Here is a 26,014-nt window from a genome sequence, read left to right as displayed (position 1 = left end):
TCAAACGAAAAATGTAGATCAGGTTATATATTATTCCAGAAATTTTCAGTTCAAGAAATTGGCAGAGGAGCTAGTGTTCATAACTTTTACAAGTATTTTATCCAGATAAAATACTCCCAGGAGAAATAAACTCTCTCATCCCAACTGTATTTCACAAAACTTATCAATTATCATTTTTCAATCTCTTCTTTCAGAAATATTTGAGTATATTTGAGTTAATGAATATGGTGACATCATTAGTGGCCTTTGTGACAGTTTGAAAAAGATCCACGTCAATATGATAAGTCACAACCAGTCAAATTGGATGATGATTTATCTGAAGATAATAATTTTTTCCACATTAGCTACAGATTCTACATGTTCTTGGTGGAACTCAAAACTTGAAGACCATATTGCAGAAGATGAAAATTTCAATCAAAAATTTTTACGTCATGCTCGTTGCAAGTTGTATAATTTGAAGCTAGTAAATTGGTAAGATTACGACGGGAATCAATCAAAATTTCTTCGATGGGGGGATACATATTAACATATGTGGAAGATATCGAAAAAATATTGAATTTTTCAGTGATATTACCATTTCTCGTCTTGAAAACGAAAAAATATCAGTTACGTTCGATAAGACATGTCAAATTAAAGATATCATGTTCGTATTTTCCTTTGGAAGGGGTAAGTGTTAGAAATAAATGTGGATACCCATCCTTTATCTATCTATATCAGAGGGTGGATATCTTATCGATTTCGAAACCAAGAACCAGTTCATAAATGTCGACGACATAAAGAAGGCTCTAAAGGGTACCTATCTTGAAATAGGAACGCACTTTATATGGGTTAAAATGAAAGCATCAACTATAAAAAATGACGCACTTGTTGCGGCTAGTGACCAAGTGAGTAGTTGAACTTTATTTGCATGAATTTTTTATTTCACCCTCTGCAGTTCGCGAAAACAACTGTTTCTCCCCACTATATTTTCCAGTGTTATTTTTACGTAAGGCCGGAAAATGCTACAGCAACATTGGGTCGTATGAACAAAAACGTGCGAAAAGGAACAGTTATAATAGTTGATGCTTCAAAGAGCAAAAACAACGATATAGATAAGAAAACAGTTGGATTGTTCTTCAGATGGAATTGTACTGATAACATGAATTTTTGTAAGGGTAGAAATCTAGGAACAGGTACGTACTTTTTATATTCGTTTCTTTCGAATCAAAATGGGTAAAAAGTACCGGACAAATTTCTAATCTTCGGTGTTCAACATTGGGTAGAAATATGCTTCAATTCATCTGTGTTGAATCCTTTACGAGTTCACAGTATGGTTGGATCAGAATTGAAAAGAACCAATTGAATTTATTTTGTGAATGAATTGTAATGATGATATTGATAACCAGGAAAAATTAAAATATTCTTATTATTAGTTGCAAAATGGCGAAGGCGACGGTTGATAAGTAAACAATTTACATGATGCTGCAAAAATGCAAGCATTGTTCGAAAACATCAATATGTCGAGGAGATACATATGCTCAAAGATGCACCCCTTTTGAGATAAGTGTTATAAAAATGGCAAATTTTCTCATTGATAAAGTTGAAAGAGAAGGAAATCTGTATTTCATAAAAAATTCAACTTTGAATATTCTTTCATTATTCCCAACAAAAATTATTTTATATACAAAGCATTTCAAAATGACAAAGTTGAAAAAAATTACAACTGAAATAGATCCTTATATGACCTCAGACCATTTGTTAGCTGAATTATCGCAAAACAGTGGAAAAAAACTTATTTTCTGATTCGACCATGTGGTTTCGTTTAGGATATTGGCTAGTTCGATATTTACCTAGTGATGAAAATGGAAACTTCGGATTTCCAAATTGTTCTCATTATTTTTTAGTCACTTACGAGATTTTATGAAATGGCTCATTTCGATACCAACTGAGAGAAGATACTTGGGATACAAGTGTAAAAAATAGAATAATCTCACCAATAAAATTCGTCTAAATTATTCACGGAATTTTTTCACAATGGGCATCACAATATTCTTGTTCGAACATTCCAACAATCGGCGTAAAAATGGGATGAAATAGGGAAACTTAATAGCATTTCTTAATATAAGCACTTTCAAGAAACTGCCTTGATTTTCTATATTTTTTTCCACCTAAATTGAACAATACAACAATTATGATTCTCTCAAAAACGACCTGATGCATCTAATCCGACGAACTTATTTTTCAGTTTTCTTTTTCTACCTATCCTAGACACAGTGTCTCTCTTTTTTTAACACCATATGTTTGTTATGTATGATCATAATTTACGCCCATTGATCAGATTATCAATTCGTCGAGAGTAGCAAATAAAGTATTCGCAATAAGTTTTTGACAATTATTGTTCAATAACATTACCATATTCAATACACGTCGAATTTTATATGTACGTAGTACCAATAAGATTTTACGCTTTTTTTTTCCGTCGATTATAGTTTTGCAACATAAAATGAATAAAAAAATTAATGGTGGCATCATATTCTGAGTGAACATATCTGGTTCTGATTCAAAAAAATAGCTGGAGCTTTTTATCTTCTTCATATTCACGCATTACTTTTTTGTCAGATTCTAAGGTCAAAATCGAAAAGAAATTTGCTAAGGAAGGAGCTCGATTCACTTTTACAGTTGAGGTTAGAACTGAGCAGACTTTGTGGCAGAAAGCTACTCAATTGATTTTGGTGAATTCCGACAGGCCATATGCTGTCAAGTGAGTGTCTAGTAATGCATTTTTGATTTTAACATGGCAATTTCTTCATGTATGAGAATGTGTTTTATTTTTTTAACCGGAAACGGTGCCTTGTACAGCAAAAAGTCTAGAGACCGAATTTGCTCCAAATTGAATGAGGATTCAAATAATAATTTTTATTGTCGGAAAAACCAGTGGCGTATCATTTTTTTATCTGAAAATATTCAGTCTCGCTGCAGTACGGACGCCACTGGTAGAATAGAAAAGAAATGATATTATGCAAAAAGTGCTCCTTGACGCTCAAAACCTATGTCTCCTATTTCATGAAAATATTTCAAGCTGCGTGAAAGTTATTAATAAAAAACATTTTTTTTCTATAATTTTAACACCCCGTATCTCGGAGAGGAAACATTTCTCGACATATGTTCATATGACAAACCAGGGTTAATTTTTGATATTGGTTAAAATTTCTTGGTTACGATCTGGACCATCCTGTATTTGAATGAAATGAATTTTTGCCAAGAATGCTAATAACCTACTAGCATTGTTGTCGCCTCTGGTAATTAGAATTGATTTGATTCAACAGTTGAGATTTGACTGTATGATGAAATATTTTTTCGTCTATCTGATGTATCTTGATCAATTTGCAAATTCAGCTGCATAAAAAATTGCGGTAAAGAACCCAACACATGGAACCCAAGATTGAAACCGTGGATCTACTCAGAGTGCCAGTTTTTCTGCAATAAATATCGACGCCAAAAAATCAAGGGAAAGCTATTCGATGATAAGGGGAAACTGTTGGCTTCTTATCCTAATATTGCTAGCAGTCCGGTTGGAATTGGCACTGTGAAAAAACCTGGAAAAAAATTCAAGATAAAAGTGTATCACGAAGAAAACAAAAAAGGTAATATACGTCTTAACTTCATGTGGTGAAATGAACAAATTTTTCATTTGGTATTCAAATTTACAGTGACCCTTGTGGGAGAAACTGAGTTCTATACCTATCCCATACCTAAATTATCGAACTGCAAATCCATTCCACCAAGAGGAAGTCCAATGACGAAGTTCAAAATTTCGTGCTCCTATGACAAGAAGAAGACTAGCATGTTCAAACTCCAAATAAAAACGAATAACACAGGTTTGTTATGGTCGATATATAACGTTGAGGAATTCGACATTCCCTTTTCAATTTCATTCTGTTGACGACAATATATAGGTTCTTCTTCCAGTTGTCTATTCCACGAATGCTCCTACTGTGGAAGAGATCGAGTTTTTTGTTTCCAGTGAATCAGAAGTCTCTATCATAATTGAAGATATCAACGGTGTTACTAAGACTCAAACTGTTTCTATCGCGGTAAGATCATTCTAGAGATATAAGAACACCATTGAATAAATGTTCTGGGTTCAATGAACTTATGTTCGAAAACGCTTATTAGGGGTTCTAAAACCATCAAAAAGATCTGACGATAATCGGTTTTCCTACAGAACTTCCAAAATGGATACAATATTATACTCAAATTTTCGATAATATTTGAGGATGAAAAGAAGCGTTATTTGCCTATTCTATGGATTTACTAAGGGTAGTTATTAAGGGGTGAGTAATATGGCGGCTACTCTCAGTACAACCGAAGAATCAAAGATGCATAGCCTTTTTATTGTCAAGTTTTTGAGAACTATGACCTGAGAGTCGTTAGACCTAATCATATCGTTTAACTTCTTAGGTCTTCGGTTTTAAGAACTGGGCATGAGCTCAATGCTACATTCTCCTGAACTTATAGTACTTGCCTTCAATTTTTCCAAATTTATTCGGATCAAAATAGTATTCTTTGAGGCTTTTCGTTGAAATATCATAGTATATAAACAAAAATCGACCGTTTTAGAGTAATTTGAGTTCGTAGTTTTAGACTGTAAAATTTGAAGGGTATAATGTCGACAAGATGATCCAAAATTATCGACCTGTTGGTATAACGCAAGTGCTGGGTGTGACAGAATACCAGGAAATATATAGTGTTTTTATAATAAAATTACATGATCGAAAATTGCTTAAAAATGTTACAAATCCCAGAAGTCAGGGTTTCATCTGTCAATAAAATTTTCTTTTATGTTTAAGGTGGATCCAATTACCGTATCGAACAATGTAACTAATGCAACTGGATCTTTGCTGGATATCTATAAGGGCACTGATGAAATGAATTCGGTAACCTTTTTGATCAAGGAGGGAGATTATGAGACAGCGCTTCAAATAATCGGCATTATAGCTAGTGCAATAGGTGATTTGAATGTCACTAACGATGCAGAGAAAGAAATGGTCAAGACACTCAAAATGGAACTACTGAAAGATTTGCAAGACGTAAGTGGATTCCAGACGTAACATTACCACGAGCTAGACATCAAGTAGAATAGGTTTCACAGGGTGGTCATCTTGAGAACGACATTTAGTTGGGGAGCCAACGATGCTAAATCGGGATTTACTCGAGCGTCGTGGAGAACTAGTGGATTTTGAAGATTGGATGGTAGAAAGAAAAAAGGTTCTATGATGTATGCACTTTCAGCGGTGGGGAAAACGTCTGCAGGGTCTCAAGGATATAAAAAAAATCGTCAAGTGTACATACTCGAGCTTGTCAGATTAAGATACAGATGGTTAATCTCGGTGTTGTAGACGTGTTGACCCGTTAATCTGACACTATTCAGGGGGGTTTTCTTAATCCGACACTTTGAAGATGATAAAAATGCTTTTTTTTTCGAATATTCCCCTGCCTGTACCTCTAATCGTTTTTGTATTCATTATGAAAGTTGTAGATAATAAAATTCAACACAACTTTTGTCTGAAGCAATTTTACATACTCTCAACTGTTCTCGAGTTAGAGGGCGATAAAGGCGAGGAGCTTAGCCACACATGCAAAAGGGCAAGGTCAATGTAGAAACCCTGTCTAATGTACCTTCATCGCTATATATCTCGAAAAGGTTTAACCGTAGAAAAAATTGCTTCGGACAAAATTTGTAGAGAATGTTATGCCCTACAATTTTGATAATGAATGCAAAAAATATTTGAAGTCCAAGGGAGGAGATAATTCAGAAAAACTGATTTTTGTGACCTTCATGGCCAATTTTTATTGTTTCGGCTTGCTGAAACTGTCAGATTATATTTTTTCCGATATTCTTGAATCATTAGCTTCAAAATAAGAAAAAACGCTACCGCGCTCGAGAATGTACACGTGACGATTTTTTTTGCAACTTTGGCGCCCTCCCACACATTTTCGACACGCTTAAATTGTCAGATTAAGAGAACTTTTCAACATGTAATTAACCACATATATCACAATCTCACGCTCGAGTATGTTCAATGATCTTTTTTTTTTTGACTATTCTGACAGACTGTCCAAGACAATTCCCCCTATATACAGGTCTAATTTTTAGTAGAAGTACTCTATAGGGTCCAAGGTAAGTCCCCTTATATTAATCTGACACGCTCGAGTAAATCCCGAATTTCTCTCTTCGGATCCCCAACTAATTCTTCAATTAACTAAAGAAGCATCTGATGTTTTCTATTTCTTCGTACATTAGGATGAAAATATATGTGTTTTGACTTGAAATCCCTATCATTTAACCATAGATACTGCTTTAAGTGTCGAATAGCAATAGGGAGGTGGGCCGAGAGCATAGGTAACGGAAATTCTGATTACAAAATTAATGGAGTCTTCCTCAGATCAAAATCAACAACATCGATTTGGCGAAATCGGTGAGTGGCATAGTGAACGTGCTGTCGAGGACAAATCCCGGAGATTCAGACCCAGAAATGGCGAAATTGTTGGCAGCAATATGTAGCGAATTGTCCATATCACATCTCTACTTAATGGAGAATGATAGCGACAAAAAAATTAGTGATCAAGATGCTGAAATCATCACTAAGTAAGACCCTCAGTTATTTTCCAATTTTAATTTAGGGCATAGCAGTAAAGAGTAAATGCCGAATTCTTTTTTTCTTACGTGAGTTTTCGAGATCTGTTTATCTTTTCATCAGGAGAACTACAATATAAAAACAAGTTAGGAGGAGCACACACCAAAGTAGCGTAGCACTGACAAGGCACATACATGACAAAGGCAATGCATAAATTTCAGACATCGCACAACTGTATGTGCCATGTCAGTGCTACGCTACTTTGGTGTGCCAATTATAATAGTAAAATAATATAAATGAACATTGCCAATTACTTATTGAGAATAAGTAGTAAGGCACAGAGTTCTGTCGCACTTGATGACACAACCTTATAATTTGAATCTTGACTTCGTGCTATCCTTGTGTTGACCATGTGGCCTCCATAATATCGGTCCCAGAAATTTTAGAGAAGGTGTCTCTGGGGGTTCTTGAGGATTATTAGATTGATTTAAGTAAGGCATTCGATTCGGTGAATCGGAGAGCGCTATGGAAAATCATGGCACGTCTTGGAGTACCCGAAAATTTTTTAGCAGTGTGTAAAAGCCTCCATACCAACAACACCGCTAGAATACAGCATAATGGTTCTAAAACCGACCATTTCTCAACTAACTCTGGAATAAAACAAGGCTGCGTGTAAGCGCCTTTACTGTTCAATATTTTCGCCATAGCTGTATCGATAATTGCTGACATGAGTATGCCCGTAAGAGGTGTCGGGATTAGATTCAGATTTGATGGAGTTTAACCCGCAACAAGTTTATCACTGAACTTCAATATGCAGACGGCTGTTCACTTATTGCTAGCAGCTCGGAGGATTTACAGATAATGTTGGACACCTATAAACATATATACGAAGCTTTAGGCCTTAGACTCAATATCGACAAAACCAAAATCCTGGTAAGTCCGCCAGAAAGCCTTCAAACAGATATCAGCCTGGAGAATGAAACTCTAGAACAGGTCGAGCAGTTCAAATACTTGAGAAGCTTCATAAATACTAGGGCTAACCTTGACACGGAAATACAAAAACGTATCAATTCGGCATCACGGGCATTCTGGAAGCTAAAGGACAGAGTGTTTCAAAATCACGACCTCAATCTGAAGACCAAGACAGCTGTTTACAAGGCAGTGGTCCTCCCAACGCTTCTTTACGGATTTGCTGGATGCCCTACAGGCGACATATTAAACAGCTTGAATAAACGCAACAACGTCATCTAAGACAGATAATGCACATCAGATGGTTCCACAAAGTTTCGAATGCAGAAGTCTTGCAGCGCGCGAGTTGTACAACAATTGAGACTCGAGTAACGAGGGCCCGACTCAGATGGAGAGGCCACATTCTGAGGATGCAAGACACAAGACTCCCCAAAATAGCTCTATATGGCGAATTCACTGAGGGAGCCCGGAAACCAGGAGGCCAATATAAGCGGTTTAAGGATACACTACATCAATCCCTAAAATCAGTTAATGCCAATCATAACTGGGAACAACTAGCGTTAGACAGGTCACAGTGGAGGTCTTTGGTACACAGTTATAATGGAGAATCGAGAAGGATACAGCAGCGGCCAGATCTGATTGGTGACTATCCATGCCCTGAGTTTGGAAGGGTCTGCAGGTCACGGTTGGGTCTCTTTAGTCACAGGAGGGCACACAGTCGCAACTAGCCCTAAGAAATTACAAGTCTGTTCGCAGTTTTTTTTCTTCTTTTTGTAGATTTATTCCTGGTAACGGGATACAGCAATGAAAATGAGGATTATTAGATTTGGGGGGCTCAATCTCATAATTGCAATAATGAATTTGAGCTCAGTTTTGTGTTTACCTATGTCGGTGTTCTTTAAAGAGCCTCCAGCATTCCAGAATTCTTCCCTCGTGAATTTTTATTTCGACGAACGTAATACGTGTGGCGGCCTGTACCAATATATTCCAATATATACCAATATATATTTCGTATATCTACCAGAAACTTGTTGAGCTGTGCCGAAAGCGAAACATTACCCTCTCATGGTATCTTCAACCAATCGGAGTTAGATTTCGAGAACACAACGAAATATCCAATCAGACCAGAATTGTCCGTACAAACTTTTGAAGATTACCCACAATATGTTTCGGACGATATCATCCAAGATAAAGTGCAGGATGTGAGTATATACTAGAGTTTTGAAGCTTGATTTTCCCGTCAGTCGTTTCTATTACCGAGATAACAAACTGGAAAAAAAAAATGCGTGCAACGCCGATTGCACAGGTTTTTGAAAATTGCATATTTGGTTTTGATGATATTTTATTTCGAAGCAAAATGAACGAAATTTTTCTCGGAAAATTGATTAATATTAATTTAATTAAAATTACTTTCGACCACTTTTGGCAGGCTGCGGTGTTATCAGTGTATTTTCCTATCCATAAACGTATGTAAAAATGCGTGTTTTATTCACTACGTAATGAACGAAGTGATTCTGCAGACTAATACATAGGTACAGGGTGACAATTTGAAATCTTGCCAGTCCAATTATAGGGGGACATATTTTGAGTAGAATTGTAAGCCGAAATCTCCTCAACCATGGATGTAGGCGCTATCACCCCTGAATTGTCAATAGGGAATAGGGGGTGAACTCAATTGAAAGATCACTTGACCCTCTACATGAATACTATGGTTTGCAAATTTTTATTGAGTCCTTGAAGTAGTAACAGGTGCTGAAATTTGAAAACTTGCCAGGCCAATTATTTCTCGACAAGAAGGTTTTCAGAGAAAATGCCGGAACAGGTCCAGTTTTATTCGGAGGGGGACATGGACAGCAGAATTGTAAGCCAAAATCTTGTCAATCTTAGGTGTAGGGGTTGTCACCCCTAAATTCTTGATAGGGAATAGAGGGTGAGCTATATACATCCATTAGAAGACAATAGTATTATGTATAGGTACATATTGTCTTCCAGTTGAGGTTTAGCTCACCCTCTATTCTCTATGAAGAGTTTAGGGGTGATATTCCCTTTGCTCAAAATATGTACCCCTCCCTTTAAAAATTGAATTGTTCCGGCTTTTTGTTTGAAAACATCCTTGTCGAGACATAATTGGCCTGGCAATTTTTCAAATTGTCACCTCCTGTAACTACTTCAAGGAATCAATAAAAATTTGCTAAGGGCGAGCTAAACCTTAATTGGAAGACAATATGTCCTTCTACATAATACTATTGTCTTACAATTAAGGTATTGCTCATCCTCTATTCCCTATTGAGAATTTAGGGATGAGAACCCCTACACCTACTGATTACTGATTACTGATTGCTGGGTGTGTTGGACGGATAAACCCAAACCTGCCTCTGCGACCAAGCGGTCTATTGTAGCACACAGACAAGCTCATAGAGCTAGATCTCTCCCTCCAGTCCCATCCTGCCCAAAAAGGAGATGATGTCGGAGGGGGAGTGATTCTTGAGTTCCTCTAGGATCATCTTCGGAGAGGCAAAAACTCCATGTCTGACCCTGTCTGCCGCCGGGCAGTCACAGAGGATATGCTCAATTGTTTCGTCCTCCTCTAAGCAGAGCGGGTCATTGACGATGCTAAGTTTTTTGAGGTGGGCTCTGAGTCTACAGTGTCCTGTGAAAACCGCCATTATAGATCTCAGATTAGTTCTAGAAAATCCTAGCCAACGACTGGTGTATGGGCTGGCAGGCACTGAAATAGCCCTGTGCGAGTGACGCAGTCCAGGACGGTTGCGCCAGTGCTCCAGGACCTTTTGCCTTATCCAGCTGTTGTTTCGGTTCCTGATTACGGAATTGGAAATTCCTATACTGGGTTCCGGGCCAATAAGCGTTGATGTTGCGCCTTCTCTGGCTAGAGCATCCGATGCATCGTTGCCACTGAAGCCAGAGTGTCCAGGTACCCAAATCAGTTGCAGTCCGTTTGAACTTCCCAATTTGGTGAGTTTAGATCTGCATTCAAATACCTGTGCCGAGTTGCATTTGTCTGCCGCGAGATATTTAATCGCAGCTTGACTATCCGTTAGGATTTTTATTGATCTGCCCGCCCAACCACTGTCAAGTAAATGGATTGCGCACAGATCAATGGCGAAGGTTTCTTCCTGAAAAGCTGTCACCGACTTTCCCAGACTGGCACTGAGTTCAGTCAGCGGTCTACGACTGTAGACTCCGGCTCCAGATCCCTGACTGGTTCTGGAGCCATCAGTAAACCAGCAAGGTCCTTGTAGATAGAATTCCTTGTGACGGAGCCATTCGTCTCTGCTTGGAATCAGAGAACTGAAGGCTCCATCAGTGCTGGTTCTAGTGATTATTTGATCAGTTCTCATGCCCATCACCTCGTCAATCTCCAGTTGGACTGACAGACGACTGGGCACGAAAGTGAGTTTGTCAGGTTCATTTACGGTAAGGTGGTGGAGCCTGTGGGTTGCTACTCTTGCCTCTCCCTGGACAAAAATGTGAAGGGGAGGGAGGTCTAATAGCATCTCCATGGACGCAGCCCCCCTACACCTAAGATTGAGGAGATTTTGGCTTACAATTCTGCTAGAAACATGTCCACCTCCGAATAAAAATTGACCTGTTACTGCATTCTCTCTGGAAACAGCCTTGTCGTGACATAATTGGCCTGGCAAGTTTTCAAATTGTCACCCTGTATTAGAATTCCATACGTTCGAGGAGTCATGGAAAGAAGTTGTTTTCAGTGACCATATTTGATTGTGGATCTAGTTTAATATCCGTTGATGACCAATTTTTTAACATTTCAGTTTATCCACGCCGCCGAAAGCGTTCTAGAAATTTGTCGGGGCTCTTCGTATTCAATGATGATTCCTTTATCTCCTGAAATGACGTCTCCCATATACGTCCGTGGAAGACAGAGCATCATCGCTTTGATGAAATCGACTGGATTCGCATTATCGAACGCAAAGTTCGAGCAACATGGTGTAACCATAGTTCCCAGCATTTCTTTTAGGAAAATGCTTTCTATTGTGGCAATGCGGGTAAGGACTCTTGTAGGGAACCATAAGATTGTTTGGTGTCTACCATATTCCTCTGTCAGGAGAAATACACTGGGCAAAAAAATTAACGCACATTCTGAAAATCTCAATTTTAGTGAAAGTTAACTCTACATTGACTTTATAACTTATTTTTTATGTTCTCTCGGGAAGGTTTTGAACGAAACAAGACACATTAAATGGGAGAAAAATTCAGGATTTCACCGAATCTTATGTGAAAGAAGAGAAATGAACAATTTTCAAAATACTGAAATGCTGATAAGTGATTTAATACTTGGTATTTCCACCCCTTGCGTTAATTACAGCTCGGCAACGACGGTTCATACTCAAAATGAGTGATCTTAAAATGTTCTAATCTAATCCTTCCCAGATTTCTTCGAGTTGGATTCCTAAGTCATTAAGAGTAGCTGGATGATTTTCTGAACTTCTCAGCCTTCTATTGAGGTTGTCCTAAACCTTCTCAATCGGATTGAGATCTGGACTTGTTGCTGGCCATTCCATTCGAGAGACATCAACCTCTTCAAGGTACTCCTGAACGATGCGCGCACGATGGGGTCTGGCATTATCGTCCATAAAAATGAAATTTTCACCAACGTATGGGGCAAATCGCACTACATGCTCTTCAAGAATGTTCCTTATATACTTATCAGCATTCATAGCTCCATTATCAACGACCATTAGGTCTGTGCGAGCAGTCAAAGATATTCCACCCCATACCATAATAATCGATCCTCCCCCGAAACCAGTAGTATTCAGGAAATTGCACTGAGCATATCTTTCATGTGGACGTCTGTATACAAGGGAACGTCGATCACAATGGTAGAGGCAGGATCTAAACTTATCTGTGAAGAGAACTCTTTCCCAATCGGCCTCTTCCCAATGGATATGCTCTCTCGCAAAATCCAAACGCGCCCTTCGATGGGCTGGGGTAAGAGCTGGGCCTCTTGTCGCGACAGGAGGCCTTAAATCATATTCTCTGAGGCGATTTCTTATTGTCTGAGTGCTAATTTGCACCTCATGAATTTGCTCAAGCTGAATTTGAAGGAGGCGAGCGGTTGCAAACCGTTGTCTCAACGAAGAAACTCTCAAGTAACGTTCTTGAATGGCAGTTGTTACCTGTGGTCTACCCTGTCCTGGTCTTCGGACATTCATACCTGTCTCCCTGAATCGCTGCAACATTCTGGACACACTTGTATGGGAAACTCCAAACCTTTCTTCAATTCTTGGGTATGTCCACCCTTCTTCTCGCAAAACTACCGCTTGGGCACATTCCTCTTGGGTCAAATTTCGTGTTTCGCGTTGCATAGCGATCGAGTGTAGAAAATCAAACGAAAGAAAAACTATTGATCACTAGAATTGATCGAGAACAACTGATTTTAGAATGGAGCCAATACATTCAAAATTTGATAATATCATCTTTTTTTATTCCTGCTTGGAAAACACCGTTGAAAGTGGATAACATATAATTCTGATAAAACTAATTATCATTGAGAACACCTTCAGTTGTAGAATAAATTTGAGATTTCCATAATGTGCGTCATTTTTTTTGCGCAGTGTATATGGTCTATGCTTCGAGCCTTTACTATGAGAATCGGTATGATTTATTTCGATCACTCTGCATTTTCCTTCTAGGTTTGTAGCTACTCATACAACCCGTTTTGGTCAGCATCACTGGATTTCCAAATACCTACCAGCGTGTTGGACGTGAATATCATGAAGATGCCGGAGAAAAAGGAGCTAACTAACTTTGGTACTTCGCCGATGAACATTTCGTTTGGGCTGTTGAAAAACTCGAAAGTGGAGAAGAAAATTACCAACTGCACCATTTTCGATCCAGACTGGACGTCTAAGTTCAAAGAAGATGATTTCACGATATTCCTCGTGGAAGTCAAAAAAAAGGAATCGTTCTTTATAGAGTTTTATAATCTCACGAATGATCATGATATAGAAGTGAGTTATTTGAGGATTTGACAATATCAAATCCTCCAATGAGAATTTCCATCATTTTGGCTTATTTTGTTCAACTTTTCGGCAAGGGTTTCATTTTTTTTTAATTCGATTTAAAAAATGTATTCCATGTTAGAGACTCGCACTGTATATGTTTCTTCCTATAGCTTGTTGTAGCAGACATGGAGAGACCAACTTTAGCGCATTTTGCTAACGCTGAACATATCGATGTGAAAAAGAATAAATTATTCATCGAAGTTAATGGAGAAGATCATGATAAATGGTATTTGCTTGGAATGAAGCCAGGTAGAGCAATGGTAATCAAACTCCTCTCAATTTTTTTAGTAATGCCATGCCTACGTACGCTTGAAGACTGATATTTCAAGTTGATTCTAGGTTCGAAGGCTCGGATGAGTTCCAAATTGAAGTTTAAATTGAAAACATAAAAAAAACACTCTTTTTTTTGGAATTCCGAATGAGATATTTGTTAATTCAGGTTCTGAAAAACTAATGAAACAAAATACCCTCCGAGATCCATAATTTTTCTCTGAAACGATGCGACATCACTATCAGCTTATGATCAATCAAGTGGCATTCGATTTCTCAGCTCTGGAAAACAAATTTCAAATCGGAAATTGAGAAAAATTTATAAGAGAATATTAAAATGAAATTGTGTTTATTTGATCAGAATTTCGTTGAATTTATTTTCCAGAGAATTAATCTGTTTCTCATCTCTATTATTCGATAATTTTTGTTGGATATACTCTCTGTTCTTTAGTACGTACTAAAACATTTTTGCATTACTCTTGACAGAGAACTGATTCAATAGATGTCTGGTTCAGTGTCTACACTCCTAGATGTATTCAATGGGATTCTCGCAAAAAAACTTGGAAATTTGCATGTTCGGTGAGTAAATTCGGAATTATCATGTTTGCTCTGATATACATAAATTGTTTTATTGTTTTCTTTAAAAATGGCCATATAAAAGAGAGAGATATTTGGTAGTTGCAGCAACTACTAACTACTAGCAATGTAAAAATTAAAGTGTCAAATATCGGCATTTACATTGGTATAATACATTCAGCACAGTGGAAAACATTGATCAAAAGTAGCTTTTGAAAATAGCTGGATAGGTACTAGTACAAAAGTTTTAATTTCAGGTCTATGTCACTACTACTCATCATAAGATACATTGTCGTTGCTTACATTTATCAACGTTGGCAGGATCTATAGATTACAACAATTTAAAAGAGCATCCGAAACTGCTGAGAATCGAGTTTTATTTGGAAGCAACTGGAAGTTTGTACATAATTTTGCTTGTGATTTTCTTCTATTTTATGTATTTTTTTCTGCTCATGTACTCAGCCAAAATGAATGAGGTAAGTTATGAACATTATAGGGTTTTGACAAATGTATTTATCTTTGTTTCTTATGAACGAAACTTCATTGAAAAAGGGGTCCTTTCATAGTTTCATATGATATATCAGTACCTTGTCAACGGAAGCAGTAATCGGTAGATTTCATTGGTTCGTTTTAAAGTGTCGCTTACTACACTTATCCAATAGACATTTGAGAAGTTCATTTATATGAATTCAAAATGTTGCTCACGATTTCGTTAAAAAAACAGTCATTTCCAGACCCTCGAAGATGCTGTTTTCTTCTTGGCCGATGTGCCCGCACACTGCAGATATGCATACCTTGTAGTGGTGAAAACTGGCGATAAAATAAGTTCTGGCACGACTTCTGACATAATAATTGAAGTAGTAGGACAAAATGGTAGTTCACTGGTAATAATTCCAAAATTATTTTTTAATCTACACGCAAGATAATAAGTATATAAGGACGAGAAACAGAAATGCTTCAATTTTTCTCCTACGATGTTTTGTAATAACTTCCGAACGACTCAACCGATTTTTTGAATTTGAGTAAACATTATGTATCTATAGGAGTTTAGATAATCACATAGGTAGTTCGTAACAAAAGGTGATGATTTTTTTTTTTTTAATTACAGAGTCATGTGCTAAATTTTCCGGATCCATTTTTGGAACTTCTGCGTCGCTCCAGTGAGGATTATTTTGTTTTCGCATCGAAATTCCATCTTGGATCCTTGCTCAGAATCCACCTCTGGTTCGATTGTTCTGGAAACTCTCCGGATTGGTGAAGAAACCAGTATATGCAGACGGATATTTAATAACATTGCCTCTAATTTTTAGGTACTGCAATTCGGTGAAGATATGCGACTTACAGACCAAGAAATGGTATAAGTTCAAGGTGAAGAAGTGGTTGAGAATAGACGGCACTCCTCGACTGTTTATGAGCATACCACTTGCCGAAAAGGATGCTGTTGGTTCGAGTTCACTGATGACACACTTTCTGAAAGGTTTTCTGAAATTCGGAAATTTGAATCACACCATGTGGCAATTGATGAAAACGTCAGTTCGATGCTGTTAAATAAACTGCGCAAAATAATTAACGCACATTAAGGAAATCTCAAATTTATTCTACAAATGAAGGTGTTCTCAATAATAATTGTTTTTATCAGAATTATGCATGCATATGTTATCCACTTTCAACGGTCAACGCGAAACACGCAATTTGACCCAAGAGGAATGTGCCCAAGCGGTAGTTTTGCGAGAAGAATGGTGGACATACACAAGAATTGCAGAAAGGTTTTGGAGTTTCCCATACAAGTGTGTCCAGAATGTTGCAGCGATTCAGGGAGACAGGTATGAATGTCCGAAGACCAGGACAGGGTAGACCACGGGTAACAACTGCCATTCAAGAACGTTACTTGAGAGTTTCTTCGTTGAGACAACGGTTTGCAACCGCTCGCCTCCTTCAAATTCAGCTTGAGCAAACTCTTGAAGTGCAAATTAGTACTCAGACAATAAGAAATCGCCTCAGAGAATATGATTTAAGGCCTCGTGACGCGGCAAGAGGCCCAGCTCTTACCCCAGCCCATCGAAGGGCGCGTTTGGATTTTGCGAGAGAGCATATCCATTGGGAAGAGGCCCATTGGGAAAGACTTCTCTTCACAGATGAGTGTGGATTCTGCCTCTACCATTGTTATCGACGTTCCCTTGTATACAGACGTCTACATGAAAGATATGCTCAGTGCAATTTCCTGAATACTACTGGTTTCGGGGGAGGATCGATTATAGTATGGGGTGGAATATCTTTGACTGCTCGCACAGACCTAGTGGTCGTTGATAATGGAGCTATGAATGCTGATAAGTATATAAGGAACATTTTCGAAGAGCATGTAGTGCCATTTGCCCCATACATTGGTGAAAATTTCATTTTTATGGACGATAATGCCAGACCCCATCGTGCGCGCATCGTTCAGGTGTACCTTGAAGAGGTTGGTCTCTCTCTCGAATGGAATGGCCAGCAAGAAGTCCAGATCTCAATCCGATTGAGCAGGTTTGGGACAACCTCAATAGAAGGCTAAGAATTTCAGAAAATCATCCAGCTACTCTTAATGACTTAGGAATCCAACTCGGAGAAATCTGGAAAGGATTAGATCAGAAAATTTTAAGATCACTCATTTTGAGTATGAACCGTCGTTGCCGAGCTGTAATTAACGCAAGGGGTGGAAATACCAAGTATAAAATCGCTCCTCAGCATTTCAGTATTTTGAAAATTGTTCATTTCTCTTCTTTCACATAAGATTCGGTGAAATCCTGAATTTTTCTTCCATTTAATGTGTCTTGTTTCGTTCAAAACCTTCCCGAGAGAACATAAAGAATAGGTTATAAAGTGAATGTAGAGTTAACTTTCATTAAAATTCAGATTTTCAGAATTTGCGTTAATTTTTTTGCGCAGTGTAGATATTTTGGACGAAGAAATGTCTATTCTAGTCGGGCCTGCAAATTAAGCAGCTGATGCTAGAAAATAGACAGTTTTTTGCCGACGTGCATATTACATTTTTTCGTCCATCTCTACGTACCTTTATGGCAGTTCTTAGTTCACATCTACACAAGAAATTCAAAGTGGTAGGTAATATTCTTTTCTATTCCTTGTTACAGATCTAATGAGCCAAACTTCTCTACAACTAAAAGATTAACCTTGATGCTATCGGTTATTTTGAGTGTGATGTCTATCTCGTTGAAATTTCATGCCAGCCCAGAGTTCTTGCCCAGAGATTCTATAACGAAGCAGTGTTTTTATGGTTTCGGCATTAATGATGTGTTCATAGGACTCTATAGTGCCGCAATTGCATTCTTTCCTCATTTGGGGGTTATGACAGGATTCAAGTATCTGGAATTATACTGTATGAAATTTTTCAGTTATTTCGAGCCTGTTTTTCAGGAAATCTAAACTGCAGTACCAAAAGAGGACCCAGAAGAATTTATTTATGTTACCTACGGCCTTTACCTATATATTCTGGTGAGTAGCCAGGTGTCCCATAAATATTGGTTACAGAATAATCAAACGAATAAAAAACCTTCGTAACGTTGTTGATTTTAATATCAGTAGTAGTCTTGAAATGTTTGGCCATTCAATAATTGGTAAAGAAACGCCTCTTATTTTCAGGGTTGCAGTCACCCTCAACATCCTCATACATACCCACGTTTTGTTGATTTTGGGCTACTGGGTCATATCTCCCGTCATTTGGGCATGGACCATCTCTTGCTTGATCGCTATGTTTTTCTACATTTTCTTCATGGACTTCTTTTTCAATCTGTTATTGGATATGCTGATGAGGAAGAAGGAATCGAGAACGTTGGATTTCGGTAGGATTCTGAAGAATGTTGAAGTGCAGAGGAAAAACTTGTATAAGTTATTCGGGCGTTACATTTATAGACCTATCTTGGATCCGGTCTATAATTTTTTGACAGGGGCTAAGTATATGGTGAGTTATATCAAATTTTGTTTGTAGTATCAATTTCTCGATTCCTTTTTTACGTTAATCCAAAGTATTCCAAAGTTAAATGACGAAATCATTTCTCACTAGTTTGGACGTTTGGATGATCATGATTAAAATGCGAAGTCATGAGAGTTGGTTCCGAAAATTTTTCCATCACTTGGAACATATTGGTGGATAATATATTAATTATCAATTAATAATTAATTATATAATAATAATTAATTAGTAATTAATTAATAAATGTTTTCATGTAAAAATCACAAACACAAAAACTGATTAGTGTGATAGTCGTGACAAATGCTAGTGAATTTATTGCAATATTTGCATATGATTAGTCGACCAGGAGCATTTTTGAGTTAATATGGGATGCGATATTTTTATCGTTGATCTTCCAACCAGAACCATATTATCGTATTGTTTCGGGAAATACGAGGATATATTGAAAAATTCTTAGCCTACTATAGAACCAAACAAAATTTCAATGTCAAAATATTTTATTACTCAACATATTCTCCTCTTAATTGGATAGGTACATTTATTACAGCGAACCTGCAACGTCTCTAGACCTTTCAAAAAAAATGTTTCTTCTTGCTCTGCAAACCAGCTTTTATTACTTCCTCGTTAGAAGAAAATTTACGACCTTTTAAGCTTTTTTTCAGTTGAGGATAGAGATGATAGTCGGCCGGAGCCAAATCTGGTGAAAAAGGGGTGTAGTAATTCAAACCCTAAATCACGAATTTTTTGCATGGCAACATGAGATTTGTGTGCAGGGGCGTTGTCCTGCAAAAACAAAACACCTTCGGATAGCTTTCCGTGTCTTTTCTCATTGATTTTTTTTCCGTAGAGTGGTCAGTAATGTCGAATCCCTGGTTATTGTTCTACCCTTATCCAAAAAATCAATCATGATTGCTCCATGGCAATACCTAAAAACTGAAGCAAGAACTTTTCCAGCATAGTTTTGGACACGAAACTTCTTAGGTCTTGGAGAACCAGAGTATCGCCATTCCATCGATTGTTGCTTTGTTTCTAGATCGTAGAAATGTACTCAAGTACATCTGTAGTAACAATTTGGTTTAAGAAGTCTACATCGTTTTCGAATCGAGCACAGATCGAACGCGATGCTTCTACCCTTGCACGCTTTTGGTCAACATTCAAACATTTGGGGATCCATTTTGCAGCAATTTTTCTGATGTCTAAATTGACGTGAACTTATATGATGAACGCGTTCGTATGAAATATTCAGTGCTTCAGATATCCGTTTTAGTCCAATTCGACGGTCTGATAAAATCATGTCATGAACTGCATCGATATTAATTTCGGGGACTGACACAGAAACTGGCCTTACCTCGTTTGAAGCTTGCAGACCAATTTTTCACAGACGCATACGAAGGATATTGATCACCAAGGGTATTAAGCATATCTTCGTACATCTGCTTATCTCTTAACCCTCAAATACTGGTATTTGATGATGGCTCGATACTCCAATTTTTCGATTTTCCCAATTTCGGTGGACATCTTCCTTCTTTCAATTCATTGCGGAACTCTGGTTTACTCTTTTGATCTCAAACTTCACACTGACACTTCTAATATAAGTTATTATTCGTTGCTATGGTAACGCAATATTTTTTTATGCATGGAACTGGTCTAGGCTAACTAGATATCAATACATCCTCGTGCTTTGAAATTTGAAATATAGCCAACTCATCTTCAAGAATTTTCAATTCATACATGTTTTTTTTTCCAGGCAAAAGTAACAATCTTTGCGCTATCCTATACATGACATCCCAAATATACCAAGTTTTCAGGCGAGGAGAATTTACTTTCGTCAAAAACGAGAAGTTACATGGCAGATTCAAGATTTGTTCATGACGATAACCCTGATGATATTTTTTTATCTCATTATTTTGGGCGAGAGAGATGATGTTTACGACATTACTGGTCACGAGGAAGTTTTGAGATTGATTAACGGGACCAGGGATAGGCATGTACAATTGAAAGAAGTCACCCATCCAACTGAGTACGTATAATCAAAGAATATCAAGTTGATACTATTTGGTATAATGCCACGTCTAGACCAAATTTCGAGCGCTAACGATCGCAAACTCTATCGAATGTGCCAACTAGCCGGATTCGGATTCGGTTGTCCTCTGCATTGGTCTCAGTTTTGAGTTGGAAATTTTTGGTGGTACATTCGAAGCTAGGAAGAGATTATCTACGACTGAAAATATTCTAATGCCATCCACATCAAAACAAACATCCCCTTGATGTACCGCCTTGATCAAACCAACGCCATCGAACCGTTGGAAAGCGTTGGTATGGATCTGACAATGTCAGATTTGTTACCAAAGGGTATCAACTTGATACTCTTTGGTCTTACATACCGAATTCAACGTATTCATACCTCATCCGTTTCATAATCAGTTTTAATGTCCCTTCACATTTAAAACTCCTGCTGAAGGAAGAAGTAGAGAAAGCTTCGAATTTAAGGGACTTTAAAATTGATTATGGAACTAGTTGTTTGTTATATGTTGTATTACGTTTCTAATATGGATGTACATAATATCAAAGGTTTAGGGTGAGAAGCCTTACTCTTGACATTCTGCAACGACAAAATTCTGAATACAATGTAGTTTTCATTGAATCATTAAATCATCTTTGCACGACAAGTGGCTAATCTCAACGATAACAAATAACAAGAATACTTTCTATTGGTTAGATACCAATTGCCGAAAATGGTTTAAAACTTTAATTAATTATTTAATCCAAGAGTGGAAATCAGTGTTCTTTCCAGGATAATTTCAGGGATAGTTCATTCTTTAATACCAAGTCAGAACTGGACAGTAGTGCGTATATCGTTTGAATCTTAGAACACAGATACATGAATGGAAAATAAACATTCCAAAGATTGGAGTGAGATAGTTGCTTAGTGTCGCCAATCACAATTGAGACATTTGTTTCGGAGATCAGTGTCAAATCAATTTTCACTAAAGATAGATCGGAATTATATAAATTTTTCAATAAAACGCCACTGCCTTAGCTAGATGTGTCGCGCTAGATAGAGAAATGTGTGAAATGTGTGTACTACAAATATTCATTTGTAGTACTGAATGTCCATTCCATGTATCTATGTTCTAAGGTTTGAATTCCGAACTAGTAAACGAAGTGTTTCAACGTACAGGAGATTGGGATAGCTGTGTTATCTTTATTCTGCTGATCTAACATCCAAAACATAGTCTTCTACGCTCTCATTTCAACACGATTACTGTAACCACGTTGATAATCTGGACTCTCGACGAATTGAACTGTTTTTCTACAATCAGTTAAGGATCAGCACAGATATGTGGAACTGATTCCGTTCTGAATTAGTTAGAGATAAAAATAAGAATGATTTCAACAAACAGAATAGAAACTCATCGTGTTTTTCTGTAGGTTTATCTTGTAATAAGGAAAATTACTCTGAGACACGCATTACCTGGTGATTTTTCGTTTAGTTTAGCAGAATACATGGAGAAGACATTCATACCAGCAACCCAATCCAATCAATGGTATGGTCGTTACGTCTTTAACAATCCTGGTATGACCTCGGACAACTGTAACAAATATTTGGGAGTGGTGAGATTGAGGCAGCATAGAGTGGAGACCGAAAGTTGCATAGTGGCTGAACCGATGCAGTTCTTGAATGTAACATGTTATTCGTCATTGTATTTTTTTCAGTACGACTCTCAGAATTACACGCCCCAATGGAATATCACAATTCCCAAATACCACCAGTCTAGATTAGGCTTTGTTTGGGGATACCAGCCAAAAACAGGAAGTTCTCGCCTCAGTAAGTTAAATTCATGAACATAACCAATACCTGCAATTCGAAAACTGAGAAATGCTAACACGAATTTTTCAACTTGAACTGCAGTTTCAAAATTTTAAATCAGTATATGATTTATATATTATAGTATGTATGAAATATGGTCCGGGTCTTAAATCTACTAATTATTTACATACGAGGATATATATTGAGAAATTCTTAGCCTACCATAGAACCACACAAAATTTCAATGTCAAAATATTTTATTACTCAACATATTCTCCTCTTAATTGGATTTATTCATTACAGTAAACCTGCAACATCTCCAGACCTTTCAAAAAAAATGTTTCTTCTTGCTCTGCAAACCAGACCTCCACAGCTTTTATTACCTCCTCGTTGGAAGAAAATTGACGACCTTTTAAACTTTTTTTCAGTTGAGGAAAGAGATGATAGTCGGATGGAGCCAAATCTGTTTAATAAGGGGGATGCTCTAGTAATTCAAACCCTAAATCACGAATTTTCTACATGGCAACATGAGATTTGTGTGCAGGGGCATTGTCCTGCAAAAACAAAACACCTTTGGATAGCTTTCCGCGTCTTTCCTCTTTAATTTGTGGTCAGTAACATCGAATAGTGATCTCAGACTATTGTTATACCCTTATCCAAGAAATCAATCATGAGTACTCCATGGCAATCCCTGAAGCAAGAACATTTCTAGCAGATTTTTGGACACGAAACTTCTTAGGTCTTGGAGAACCAGAGTGTCGCCATTCCATCGATTGTTGCTTTGTTTCTAGATCGTAGAAATGTACCCAAGTCTCATCCATAGTAAAAATTCGGACTAAGAAGTCTACATCGTTTTCAAATCGAGCACAGATCGAACACGATGCTTCTACCCTTACACGCTTTTGCTCAATATTCAAACATTTGGGTATCCATTTTGCAGCAATTTTTCTGATGTCCAAATTGACGTGAACTATATGATGAACGCGTTCGTATGAAATATTCAGTGCTTCAGATATCCGTTTCAGCCCAATTCGACGGTCTGATAAAATCATGTCATTAACTGCATCGATATTTTCGGGGACTGACACAGAAACTGGAAAATTTACCTCTTTTTAAGCTTGCAGTCCAATTTTTCACGGTCGCATACGAAGGACATTGATCACCAAGGGTATTAAGCATATCTTCGTAAAACTGCTTACTTCTTAACCCTTTTAAATACAGGTACTTGATGATGGCAACTGAATCATTTTAAACAATGACTGTTCATTAATATGTACCTTTCCTCTCAGTCCCATATATCAAATTTAATGTCATCGCAATGAGCTTAGGGGGATCTAACTTCGCCATCTTGAAGATTTGGAATGGATTATTTGGTTATTTCGATGAGTTTTGCCTTCTGTAAAAAAAATCACCTTCAAAAATACCCTGTATGAAAATTGCTTCAAGGGTAAAAGGACCAGAAGGAAAAATTACATAGGAACTACCATGTTTTGAAAGCTTTCACAGTACGCAGCATTCCACAAAGGTTCATCTGAATGTGTCGTTAATTTTTTTCCAGGTAGAATCGCTTATTACCCATCGGGAGGATATATAGCATACCTGGGTAGAACATTGAAAAACTCTTTAATGAATTTGAGTTATCTCAAAAGAATGAACTGGATAGATCGTCGAACGAGAGCAGTTGTCATAGAATTCGCTATTTACAATGTGAACTCGAATCTCTTCCATTTCGTTGAAATTCTCATAGAGAGGACTGTCACAGGTTATATGGACACAAATCTTCGGGTAAATATTGTGTTCTGTAGTGATGTTAATTTATCTTGTGCTTTCCATGCGAGTAACTAGATAAGTAATCCCTCTTCAATCAGTTTATGTTAACGTTAATTATACTCATTACGTCGTTTCGAATTCTTTTATTCTGTAGAATGGACAGTATAGCGCAGATTTGAAATCTAAAACTGTTTTGACAATCATCATAACCTCGCATTTCTGTCCTATACAGTGTGGAACGTATCAAAGTCAAATTTCAAATTTTCAACGCCAACCGACTGCTTTTATGAAAGTGAATGGACGATATTTTTCATACTTACTCTGTTAGAGATAAATTTTAGGTCGATAGGAAGTTAATGTTTCGTGCATTATTTCCAAAAATACTTATGGAATACAGCGAAAAGGACAACACTGCCCTGAAATTTTTCTGTGACACAAAGATTTAAAGAAATGATAAAAAAATACAAGCTGCAAATTTCTCAAGAAGTTCATTCTTTCCAAAGTTGCAGAAATATTCTAACTTGAACTTCTCCAAAGTGGTACTTCAGTTAGTCGTGCTTATTATCAAACTTTCATATTCATATTGCAGGTAACGACAGAACGCATCTTGAAATATGGCGGGAAGGGCAACACCATATCCCTGGCCTGTGCAATCCTGTTCATCATATTCGTAATAATCATATCATTTCGGGTTGTCATGAGAATAATCCTGACGAGAACGTGGGAAAAAAGAGATCTATGGCACGTGCTAGACGTAGGAATAGTTGTTTTGAGCATAGCATGGGTGTCGATGCACTTCAAGAAACTCAGCGTTTTACAAAAATTCACCAAACAACTCGAAGAAAATCGAAGAAACGCCTTCATAGATTTCTTCGAAATGCTCAATATTATAAATACACTGAGCTTTCTGACCAGCTTTCTGGTTTGTTTAACCATCCTAAGGATATGGAAGTTATTGCGGTTTGCCATCGTCTTTCGCATAGTCGAAAGGACTTTGGTCCTCTCGTTCGAAACACTGGTTTTTATGTCTTTTGGGCTCATAATATCCTTGATTGCTTTCGGATATATGGGCTACGTATTTCTCGGCTCGAAGACGAAGGAATTCAAAGACTGGTACGTCGTACTGAGGACTCTACTCGGTCTACTCTCCACAGTGGAGAAAACATCACCTTCCAATTTGGGTCAGAATGAACGAGGTCTTGGATATACTTTTTTCGTACTTTACGGCATATTCTGCGTTATAATCAGAATAATGTTCTGTGCAATTATCGTATATAACTACAAGAAAGCGCAGCAATTCGCCTTTGATGAAAGAATAGAGTATAATATGAAAGACTATGTAATCGACAAATCCCGCCATTTGAAACGTTTAGCGGCCATGTGGATGGATAAATTTCGACTTAAAGCAGGTGGAGAGGGTGAGCATTACTTAGTTAATCCAAAAGAAATCTGCGTGAGATACATGAACTTCGTGGAAACGGACTCTAATAGGATGAAGGCTATGGCTAGCGTCGCGAAAAGCGTACTCACTAAGAAGATGAAAGGGTTAAGGGTGGACGAAGAAGACCACGCTATGATGATGAGGACTGTCAAGAACTTACAAGACAGAAGTCCCGGGAAGAGGGAGATATTCTTCATCCAAGGAAACAAACTGGCCGGTTTCCGTTTTGTGGATGACAGGAAAATGTTGAAGATGGAACGGATTGTCAAGTCGCTTTTAGAGTCACCGCAGGAAAGGGCTACAAGGAGGAAGACAACTGATTTAAATGAGGCTCTTAGGGCGGATAATCTGGCCCGGATGATGCAGATGAATTATAGGTTGAAGCTTATGCTAAAGACTGTTAAAAACATTGAAGTTCAAATTATTGGTCTGGAAACATAGTTTTTTGTTATTTCAAGTCGATGTTTTGTACTTTGGTTCATTTCTTGTTGTACCTATTTCATTAAAAAGCTATACCAATTATATTTCTAACGGAATATCGAATTGACT

The 26,014-nt window shown here is 37.5% G+C and overlaps 1 protein-coding gene across 1 annotated transcript; it reads left to right on the top strand.

The window, feature by feature from the left end:
* The first annotated feature begins 326 nt into the window (after positions 1-326).
* On the top strand, positions 327-25,973 carry LOC123313714. The gene is made up of 27 exons (XM_044898697.1): positions 327-471; positions 566-666; positions 718-884; positions 974-1,172; positions 2,599-2,740; positions 3,376-3,623; positions 3,690-3,857; positions 3,949-4,073; positions 4,830-5,069; positions 6,426-6,628; positions 8,611-8,788; positions 11,381-11,614; positions 13,262-13,579; positions 13,744-13,893; positions 14,390-14,482; positions 14,737-14,955; positions 15,214-15,363; positions 15,588-15,733; positions 15,790-16,008; positions 17,605-17,832; positions 17,888-17,965; positions 18,113-18,431; positions 20,191-20,196; positions 20,252-20,463; positions 21,938-22,272; positions 23,813-24,039; positions 24,614-25,973. The coding sequence occupies exons 2-27, from the start codon at positions 642-644 to the stop codon at positions 25,904-25,906; spliced, it is 5,922 nt and encodes a 1,973-aa protein (XP_044754632.1). The 5' UTR covers positions 327-471; positions 566-641; the 3' UTR covers positions 25,907-25,973.
* The last annotated feature ends 41 nt before the right edge of the window (positions 25,974-26,014 follow it).

Source organism: Coccinella septempunctata, chromosome 5 (assembly GCF_907165205.1).
Source record: "Coccinella septempunctata chromosome 5, icCocSept1.1, whole genome shotgun sequence".
Lineage (NCBI taxonomy): Eukaryota > Metazoa > Arthropoda > Insecta > Coleoptera > Coccinellidae > Coccinella > Coccinella septempunctata.
This window is presented reverse-complemented; position numbering and strand designations above follow the sequence as displayed.